Raw genomic sequence first — 10,972 nt, forward strand, 5'->3', positions numbered from 1 at the left:
GCTTCTCCTGTACTATATGGTAATTCCACTACTGTGCGACAGTAAGTCCCGTGGTTATGACGCAATCGTTAGCCTATTTTTACAAAAACGTCTACTATGGAGCCATAACGTGAGATACAAGGTAATGGAGCCTTTTATACATTGTCGTGTTTCTTTAGAAATAAACAATGGACAAATAGAGTCTTTAAACGCTTCAGATGTAAAGTTATTCGCTGTGAAAGTGGCACCAAAATGAACGGCAGTCAATGGAATGCTATCGGGAGGTGATGGCTTGGTAGCATCAAAATAGCGCCATAGGAGCTACGCGGTCATAGACAGTATATAAGAATGTAGAAGTAGCGCAGCGTCGCTTCCTTCCTGTGTGTGTCCCACACATTGACTGTAACTATTAATATTAACAGTCTATGGTTCCACACGGAAGAGGCAGCACCATGGAACACTCGGCGAGCTGCAGAGACCTCTCCACCATGAGAGAGCGCTTTGACTGTCTGACAGAGGCGTACACATGTTTTCTGATGGGAACATGCCCCAGCCAATGTGTGGCCTGCGTGATATTTTCCGGACTGGTCCCCGGCGAGGACAGAGAGTATGCTCCTTCCGAGAATCGCCGTGTGAACAGCGCGGAGCTGAGCTGCATCAGTATGTCTCTGGTGGAGAAGATTACCTCCAACCTGACGTCTCGCAGCCTGTCTCCAGCAGTCACCTTATACTGCGTGGAGATGCTGACGGTGTTGTTTCAAGACATGGATCTCATGTCACTACTTGTAAGTGCCCCACTCCTCCTCAGGCTACCAAAACACAAAAATACATTTTAACGTCGTACGTGGTTTCTACAGTGATATCTTAAAAGAGCACTATTTCACAGATGCAGCAGTTCCAGGCTGAGGACCAGATCATTTCACATCTGGCTGCAAAGACTGTATCAACGTGGGTGCTCTATCAGCTCCACAAATCTGTGAGTTCCCAGGGCTGCAGTCCAGATTTTAAGAAACACTGACGTTTTAGCAAAGTTTTCTTAGAAAACTTCTTCAACTTTATTTCAGACACACATACCATATCAGTATAAAAGTATGTAAAACACAACAACACAGACCAGACAAAAAGTTCTACACACTGAAGTTCATAAGTGATTGAAACACATACAGGCATTTGTTCCCATGTTTCCATAATACCTTGTGTCACTCTGTGTGAGGTCAGTTAAAGCCATTATAATTACATTTACACAAACTATAATACATAGCAAGTACTTTAGCACTAGTGTCCCCTGAGCTAAAACGGCAGTTGTTGGGGAAAGTTTTAGAGTGCCTTTGTGCCTCTTAACAGACACAAAATGCAATTAATGTCTGTGCCACATGAACAGGGCCCTTACGTGTCAACAAGATGCGTTTTCAACTCAGACATTGTTTAAATTCACCTACCCTGGTCCCTGTCTCGATCCTGCCGGTAGCTAGCTTGCCCTGCTAGCTGATGGCTGTTAGCTGCTAGCTGCCGTCCGGTGAGTGTATTCAGACAGGCTTCTGTGATAATCATCCCAATAACAATCCACGGAGCGGCGGTGGTGTGGCTATGTCCTCCAGAGGACAGGTCATGTCACGTCTTGAAGTGTATTCCCCCCCTAAAAAAAACAGTAGTGCGGTAATAGCTGTTAGCTGCTAGCTGCCCTAAGTATAGGAAAGTATGAGCTCTGTGTTTATTGTCATAGGAAAATGCCTGAAATAAATGACACAGTGTCAGTGAGCACATGCAAAGAGTTTGGCCTAAAAGCTGCTGTACAAATTTGGAACAGAAAGGCCAACAGGTCAGGAGAAGATGAAGAAGTGGTAGGGTTTAAGAATCTGACATATTGTACTAGGTTCCAACATTATATGTGTATGATATGGACTTTGTTTCTCAGGGTACAGTCAGTCCTGTCTGGCAGCAGAAGTGTGTGCAGGCATTTTACATCTCACTCCCTGGTCCCGAATTGGACACATGTCTGTGGTCACTGACTGAAGTCTTAAAACGACTTCTTAAAGGGGCTCATCAAGGTAAAATCTGTTAGTTTTTTTTCCATTCCTACTGTAAGTAGAAGCTCACAGTGATGAAAATGTCTGTCTGTTCATTTACAGGGTTTCTGCGGGGTCTTAAAAAGTCTAAAAAATTCAAAAATCTAAATTGTAGGCCTTAAAAAGTCTTACATTCGCTGATGTATTGTGCTCTAGGTCTTTAATCATTTTAAACAGGTCTTAATTTTCCTACATTAGTAGTAACACTACCTCTAATGCTCATTGAAATGTTCCTGCAGTGCTTTAGAATGTTGTAGTTCTTTCGGTCGCTAGTCCAAATATAATTTGCTGTATTACGACTACAAATGAGACCAACCTGCAATTTATATTGCAGCCGATCTAGACACCAGTCCTATAATGCCAATGAGGAAATCGGGGAATTGTTTGAGACAATGTTTTTGGACTACGACATTTTTTTAATGTTGTGATATAGGTCTTAAATTTAATTCATAATGGTCTTAAAAAGTCTTAAATATGACTTGGTGAAACCTGTAGAAACCCTGATTTAGCTTAAACCTGAGTGACAGCTAAACTCTGCTGATGTGTGAACTCTTATCAACCTTGTTGGTCACAGCAGAACTTCATGTTCATCAGCCAGCTCACATATTCTCTGCTTTTTGTTTCCCTGATCCAGGACCGTCATACTGTGCATCACAGTCATTGCTATCTCCCAAACCTAGGACACTGAGTGGCTCATAAAATGTGCTACAGAAAAAATATTGAAAATGCAAACTATAGCCCGGCCGATACTGGATTTTTAAGGCCAATACCGATAGATAGAGCCCATGCCAAGTAACCGCAAACGCGAAATTGCCAAAAAATATCTTAAAAAATATATAAAATAACCATAATGGTATATCGGATGATATTCATTCCTTTATGTTAACGCATAACACAAACAGTGGTGGAAGAAATATTCAGATCCTTTACTTAATTAAAAGTGCTAATACCACAATGTAAAAATACTCTGTTACAAGTAAAAGTCCTGCATTGGCAAGTATCATCAAGAAAATGTGCTTAAAGTATTAAAAGTAAAAGTACTAAATGCAGATAAATCCCCACATTTTAGAAACTGAAAACTATCCATACAGTTCTGTCAAAACAAGTCAAACAAGTGTTTAATAGGCTAATCATTTTAGCTGGACTTGTTGGCCTATATATTGTTGGGTAGTTTAATTTATAATAAAACATCAGATTTTAAAAATCTTAATTTGTAAAGTAACTAGTAACTAAAGCTGTCAGATGAATGTAGTGGAGTTAAAAAGTGCAATTTTTCTCTCTGAAATGTATCGGAGTAGAAGTAGAAAGTAGCATGAAAAGAAAAGACTTAAGTAAAGTACAAGTACCTCAAATGTTTACTTAAGTACAGTACTTGAGTAAATGCACATAGTTGCATTCCACCACTGAACATGTACATATATTCTGACACAAATCCCGTGTGTGTGTGTGTGTGTGTGTGTGTGTGTGTGTGTGTGTGTGTGTGTGTGAGAGAAATAACTTTGTCAGGGCTCTCTGGTGCACGAACGGAGACACTGTTACAACATATCTTTGTTAATATCTGTACTGCAGTTTCTTGTAACTAACTGATCAACATACATGTCGAAATCGATATATCTTCCGATATAGAGTACCTGATAAATGTAATCACCGCAAGAGGGCAGTTGGGGGCTCATGTTAGGGATGTTAATCACACATTTCAAAATAAAGGCGCATCTTAAAGATAACGATATGTATCGATATTTTCACTTTGTATCAATAATATTGGATCATTGAGTGAATTGATATATCTATCCAGATCTATGTATTGTTAAAAGAAAGCCAAGCCCAATTGCTATATCAATCAAAATAGTTTGAACATGGGTGCAAAAGTTTGAGGTTTTGTGCGTGCAAAACGTGTTAAAATGCACAAAATTTAAGATGGCTGACATTCTATCAGGTGAAATGTTTCAAAAACATTTAATATGTTCCTGGAGATGATAGCAATGCTCCCAGCTAATTTTGTGAACATCAAAGGAACTTTATCCAAACCCTGCCGTGCTTTTGGGGCTTTCGTTGACCGTTGTTTCTCTGGCCCTTTAAAAAACAGAAAGCAGCCAATCCTTGCATATTACTTATTATGAAATGATCAATGAATAAAATTATAGCGTTCAAAATCGCTAAGAGCAACATGAGGGCCAAAGTAGAGCAGCCCAGGTTGCTTGCAGTGTAGTCCATATCCACAACGTTTAATTTCCGGAATTGCTCAGGCGCCGCCAGAAATTCCCGTGGATGTCACTCTTTTCGACCGGATATCTGTTACCTTTCACTTTCTTTGTGTTGGAATTTTAAACTGGATTTATGAGGACTATGGCTTACTGCTTCTCAGATCTCTGCAGGGTAAATCCAGACAGCTAGCTAGACTATCTGTCCAATCTGAGTTTTCTGTTTCAACTTTTGGACATACACATGTTCCACCAAAATAAGTTCCTTCCCCAGGCTATTTTGCAGCAGCACCGTGGCTCCGCTTGGCGCTTAGCACTGCCCATGAAGATTGTGACTGGTTTAAAGAAATGCCAATAAACCAGGGCATGTTTTTCTCCCATCCCGAAATGCTGGGTGGACTAGCCAGACCCTCCTCGGCAGCGCTGTGGAGGAAGGTCTGGCAATGCGAGTCTACTTGCAGAGTGATCCTTGTTTTGTTGTTGTGTCTAATCTCTCATTTTAAATGCATGTATTTTCTTCCATCAGAAATCCTTTGGAAACTTCTGGCAGCTTTTGACTCCAGCCTAAGTACTCTATGTTCAAAGTTTCTCCCTAAGGAGAGAGACGAGACAACGCGATGTTTGGTGGATCATCCCAGCAGCAGCAGCAGCGGACGCTGGGGAACAACATTCTGCCTCCTGCTGGACCTGCTGGAGCTGCTGACTGCATGCAGTGTGATATGTGGAGCTGGCATCTGTCTGGAGAGTCCGAGAATGACCTACGTTCACTCCTCAGCGCTCCTGATGACAATCAGCTGCCCCTCAGAGTATTTTGTCAAAAAGCGAGTGCTGCTGCTTCTGAAGAGAGCTGTTCTCCAGAAGGCCGGAGAGGACTGGGCTTTAGGAGAAGTGCTGCTCACTGGGTTGAAACACAAGCACTTCGACTCGGATATGAGTGTGCTGTCTCAGAGTGTGTTAACAGCCGTGGCTACTGATTGGTTACACAGTGTTCAAGTGGAGTCTTCCTCATTCTTTGGGGGGACCAGATCCATCAGAGGGGAAGAAGGTCAGAAACCAGACTGTGTGATGCTGAGAGCTGTCAGCCTGCTTCTTCTCAAGTCCATGGAGCTTCACATACAAACAGCTGGGAGAACAGGTGAGAATCCAGTAGGGCTGCAACTAGTCTACTGTATATCCATGACGTTCCACTTCTGGGATTGCTCCGGTGCTGCTGAAAATTCCGCCGGATGTCTGAAACTCCTTCTCCTCACAGCTAGCTAGACTATCTGTCCAATCTGAGTTTTCAGTTACACAACTAAAACAACCTTTGAATGAACACGTTCCACCAAAACAAGTTCCTTCCCGAGGCTATTTTGCAGAGGCACCGGCGCTGCCCAAGACAATTGTGATTGGTTGAAAAAAATGCCAATAAACCAGAGCACATGTTTCTCCCATCCTGGAATGCTGTGTGGACTAGCCAGACAGGAAGGTCTGGCAATGCGAGACTAGACTGCAACTAAAGATTAGTTTCATTGTTGATTATTTTCTCGATTAATCGATTAATTGTTTGGTCTATAAACTGACAGAAAATGGTGAAAAATGTTGTTCAGTGTTTCCCAAAAGCCCAAGAAGAAGAAAGTCTTTGTCCACAACTCAAAGATATTTAGTTTACTGTCACAGAGGAGTGAAGAAACTAGAAAATATTCACATTTAACAAGCTCCAATCAGATAATTCTTACTTTTTTCATAAAAAATGACAAACTGATTAATCGATTATCAAAATAGTTGGTAATTAATGTAATTGACAACTAATCGATTAATCTTTGCAGCTCTAGAATCCATGATAAAAATCACAACACTGATACATACATACAGTATATATTGTATGTATTGTTTATTTTTTGGATTGATGTCACATGATAAAAGTTTGAAGGAGTTGGTGCTGGGTTTAAAGTGAACTTTAGACTTATGCAATTTAGGGCTGTACCGAATACCATTTTTTGAGCTTCGAAGCTTCGGTACTTATCAACAGCGAATAGCCGGACTGACTGACGAGTGACAAGTGAAGTGAAGAGTGAGGTGAATGAATGCTCAGCCAGCTGGTGCCTCACTGGAGTATTAGCGTTATGAACGTCTTACTATCTCTACCTTTACCAAATCACTTGAAAACGACCCCAGGCTGCTACAGTATAACCTTACAGACCTCTACACACATCAGACAGCTCGCTGTAACTTAACTATTCTCCGTTCCTGGATGAGATGGACGACATAGTGCTGCATAAATTAGCCAGCAGCTAGCGGCTTAATACCGACAAAACACAACAGTAAATTTCAGCCTGCATGCACGTTTTAAAAAAACAACAATGGATATTCGAATCCCATAATTTAAAATCGAATACCTACCTATCTAACGAATATTCAAATATTCGGATGCAGCCCTAATGCAAAGTGTCAAGACCTTTTACAAACCCCAATTCCAATGAAGTTGGGACGTCATGTAAAACGTAAATAAAAACAGAATACAATGATTTGCAAATCCTTTTCAACCTATATTCAATTGAATACACTACAAAGACAAGATATTTAAAGTGCCCATATTATGAAAAAATCACTTTTTCTGGGATTTGGGGTGTTATGTTTTGTCTCTGGTGCTTCCACACACATACAAACTTTGAAAAAAATCCATCCATGCTGTTTAGAGTGAGATGCAGTTTCTGAATGTGTCCTGCCTTCAGTCTCTGGGTGAGCTGTTCAAAATCGGCACGGCTTGTGACGTCACAAGCCGAAACGAGCAGGCTAACCGCAACCATTAGCTCGTAGCGTTAGCATGCTAACGCTAATGCTAACGCTAGCATGCTAATGCTAGCATGCTACCTCGTTCTCAGTAGCAAAGCACTGCTACAACACACACAAGTTCACCATAATCTACAAAAGAACTACTTACATGTGCGCCCTCATTTAGAAGTCTCCCAGCTAATCCTGCCTTGTAACTGACCGAAGTCAGCTTTTCTTTTACTGTCTATGGAGCTAGCTAGCTGACATGATCTACATCTGAGCTACTGGGCATGTGCAGTGCAATCAAAGATAGTACAGAAGAAGAAGAAAAGAGGTCTCACTCTGTAGCTAAAACAGAGACCAGCTGAAAAGAGGATCTGCAGCAGTGAGAGAGAGCACTGCAGTACAACAAAAATATGGTGTTTTTTGAAAATTTAAACCTATTCTGGTACAACCTTAAAATACAATTATGAACCTGAAAATGAGCATAATATGGCTGCTTTAATGTTCAACAACCAGACTGATAAATGATGTTCGGTGAGCTTTCACAGCAGCGGGGACGCTGTTTTCTACGGTTTATTAGTACAGTTAATCCAACGGCAAGACCACCAGCCAAATGCTACTACTATCAATAGCCTCTGGGTAGCCTCTGAGCCTGAAGTCATGCACGTGGTGTGAGACTTCCATAGACTGTTAATATTTACAGCCTATAGCGACTTTACAAGGGGTAGGGGCTGGAGGCCACTGGTCTGTGTGCGCTGTAAAAAAATACATCATTGATTGGAGAAAAACACTGGGTTATGCTGATACCTGCCTTTGTCCTCTCACAGCAGGGGTAGACAGTTTCACAGAGGTTTCTGGGTATCTGCAGAGTCTGTGGGGCTTCCTGAGGCGGTGCATTGTCCAGCTGACCGAGAACAGTCATCGGTGCTGCTGGGTCAGCCTGCTGTTTGGAGAACAGGACGACGACATGATGGAGGCCGCCAAAGCTTTGTTTTCCATATTCCTCCATCGCAGGTACAACAGGCGTACCGACGAATGTGTCATTCATTTTCATCAACAGTATGTACGTCAGAGTTGGGCAAGTTACTTCCAAAATGTAATACATTATAGATTACTAATTACTGTCATTTGAGAGTAATTAGTTATATTACAACATTACTGTCTCCGAATTGTAATGCTGTATACTACTTTTGTGTTACTTTCACCAAAATAACAGCAGAAGTATGACTTGGCAGGTAGCTTGTGAATTTCACCACGGCATCAACAAAGTCTCATCTTTATCCACTTTAATGCACCATAATTTCTTCACAATATTTTGTATTATTAATTAATCTGCAGTAAGTAACTAAAGCTATGAAGTAAATAGTGAAGTAAAACGTAAGCCTACAATAGGCCTACTCGACTCTGAATTGTAGTGGAGTAGAAGTATAAAGTAGGAGAAAATGAAAATACTCAAAAGTACCTTACACCACCGCTAATAAAATGTAATGCTATTACCAGCCTAAACGTTAATTCCCGACATGCTTTTATCTGTCAGCTGCTCGGACACACTGCTGTCCGCGCTGACAAGACACAGATGTTGTCCGTAGCGTTACCTGTTGGGACACAGACGTTGTCCGTAGCGTTACCTGTTGGGACACAGACGTTGTCCGTAGCGTTACCTGTTGGGACACAGACGTTGTCCATACCGTTACCTGTTGGGACACAGATGTTGTCCGTACCGTCTCTGGTTCTGGCTCTAAACACGGGAACAGTGACGGGGCAGCTCGCTTCAACGCGGCGTAATAACTCCTGAAAATAATGGGAGTGTGTCCATCTCGCAAATGTAGAATCCGTCCCTGCAGTCATCTCAACCATCAAATTCCAGCAACAGGAAATATTACTCACTGACTTTTTTCTCTGGTGCCAAAATGTTTCGCGGTGCCGGTGAATTCCTAAAAAAACAAAATGCCACTTAATTTCGGGTTAAAATGCATTGTAACTCGCGTTATTGAGATTATAACGGGTATGATATTACCGAAATTGTATTAGTAATGCGTTTATATTACTGCGTTACAGCAAAAAGGAATACATTACTGTAATTGTGTTACTTTTGTAACGCGTTACTCCCAACACTGGTTACAGTATAATGTCAGAAAGGGGTGTTCAGCTTACGCACAGCTTTTCACAGCACTCTGGCATCAGTTCTGGGTAAAAGTTGGACAGATTAGGCAAATAAACCATAGCACATAATGAAAGACTGAAAACAACACAGACTGCATCAAGTTTCACTTGGATTATCTGATGTTTCTCCCTTCAGAATGTGTTCTGGGCTGGAGGACTTTGCTGTTTTGGAGGCGGCCTGTGCCTCTGGCTGCAACCCTCACTGCCACTTCCTACTGCTGCTTCAGAGCATCTCCTTCGACCACAGCATCCTCCTGGACTTCCTCATTTCCACTGAAACCTGCTTCCTGGAGTACTTTGTGCGATACCTCAAGTTCCTGCGAGCAGACTGGCAGGGCTTCACTGCAACATGCGGAAGAATCCGCTTGCCACACTTTCATCTCTCACTGCAGCAGTCTCTTACTGCCTTATGTGCTGCTGATACTTTAAAGGTGACATGTAAAGATGAGCCAGATCAGGTTAAATTCAGCTCCTGTGCCCAGTCCACAGGTGCAACTTCACCAGTGGGAAGGGTCAGTTTGGCTGCTGGTTTTCACCTGGTAGAGTACGATAGTTCTGACGAGTCTGATCCAGAGAACATGGAGGTTTCTCAGGATGAACCAGTGACTGTGTGTGACAAAAGTACATTTAGTGCCTTGGATGTGAAACAAGAGATCAGTGGACCACCAGTACCTATCAGGCAGAAACAATATGAGGCGTCTGACTCAACAGGATTACTGAGTCAACCTAACACCACTCTGGAAAGAAGAGCAGAAGGGCCATCCCTGCCGGTGTTGCAGAGTGAGCAAACATCCGGTCCAAACATGGCGCCTCAGCCGGGACAGGTGGCCTGGGAAACATTAGCCAGAGCAGTCGTCTGTATGTCAGAGCTCAGAGAGGTGGTGACCAGGCTGCAGACAAATAAACTCTTCCCATACAACCCCTCTTCACTCCTGAAGCTCTTAGCACAAGTAGAGAACTGTTCCAAACTATCACGTTTCTTACATTTCAATAAATGAAGATGTATAATATATGTTTTGTGAAGTGGTTTGGAAGCTAAATTAAAATGGTCCAGTGTTTTAAGTTACTAAAAAAATTGATATTAGTTACAGTTACTAGTTATTTCTCTCAAAAGTAATTGATTTACTTTACTTACTACTGCATTTAAGAGTAACTATTTACTAGGGAATAGAGCTGCACGATATGGGGAAAATATGCGATAACGTTTGTTGAATTTCGCTATTAAAGTGTACTCAGTTCTGCACTTCTGCTGCTTTCAGAATTCTGCTAAAATACAACAAATTGCTTATTAAATTTAAAACAAATTAAAGGAAGTAATTTTCAACATTCTTTTATTAAACATATTGAACATTTAATTGAATATAAAAGGCACCACTAAAAAAAGAATGAGTTACATTATAAAGTGTAGTTTTCTACAAATATTTTCTTTCAACTAACTCTGTGAGTGGCTTTCGCGATGTGTATATTGCGGCAGTTGATGTCGCGATGACGATAAAAAAACGATATATTGAACAGCCCTACTAGGGAAAATAACTTTTGCATTTAAATATCTATTTAAATTATTAACCAGTTGTTTTGGTGCCTAAACTTAAAGTGGCTATATGTAACTTTAAGTTTGTGTTGATTCTAGCAGCCGCTTTGGACACAAGCGGTAGTGTTTTTACCACACCTGCTGTCGTAAAGATCTTTTCTATAAGGTGCTTTATTGCCCACTGTAGATTACTGAGTTAGCGTTACAGGGAGGTCATATAGTCGCGAGAAATGTTTTGCTCAGACAGAAAATCATTAATTTACTATAGAGAATAC

General features: G+C 41.4%; 1 protein-coding gene across 2 annotated transcripts; it reads left to right on the forward strand.

Moving 5' to 3' along the window:
* The first annotated feature begins 348 nt into the window (after positions 1 to 348).
* lins1 (lines homolog 1) lies at positions 349 to 10,228 on the forward strand. 2 transcript variants are annotated; one of them, XM_031292692.2, is made up of 6 exons: positions 349 to 764; positions 866 to 955; positions 1,895 to 2,027; positions 4,773 to 5,381; positions 7,834 to 8,017; positions 9,303 to 10,228. In XM_031292692.2, exons 1-6 carry the CDS (start codon positions 405 to 407, stop codon positions 10,162 to 10,164), a joined length of 2,238 nt encoding a protein of 745 aa, XP_031148552.1. In that variant the 5' UTR covers positions 349 to 404; the 3' UTR covers positions 10,165 to 10,228. The 2 variants fall into 2 exon arrangements, with proteins under 2 accessions (XP_031148552.1, XP_031148551.1); XM_031292691.2 differs by having other exon boundaries at positions 352 to 764; positions 7,831 to 8,017.
* Positions 10,229 to 10,972: the final 744 nt, after the last annotated feature.

This window comes from Sander lucioperca, chromosome 3 (assembly GCF_008315115.2).
Source record: "Sander lucioperca isolate FBNREF2018 chromosome 3, SLUC_FBN_1.2, whole genome shotgun sequence".
NCBI lineage: Eukaryota > Metazoa > Chordata > Actinopteri > Perciformes > Percidae > Sander > Sander lucioperca.

Excerpts from the sequence above, each read along its gene's own strand:
- lins1 (XM_031292691.2), top strand. The coding sequence starts at position 405 with ATGGTTCCACACGGAAGAGGCAGCACCATGGAACACTCGGCGAGCTGC. Across the intron at positions 765-865 it reads TGGATCTCATGTCACTACTT|ATGCAGCAGTTCCAGGCTGA; the intron begins GTAAGTGCCCCA and ends ACTATTTCACAG. Across the intron at positions 5,382-7,830 it reads ACAAACAGCTGGGAGAACAG|CAGGGGTAGACAGTTTCACA; the intron begins GTGAGAATCCAG and ends GTCCTCTCACAG.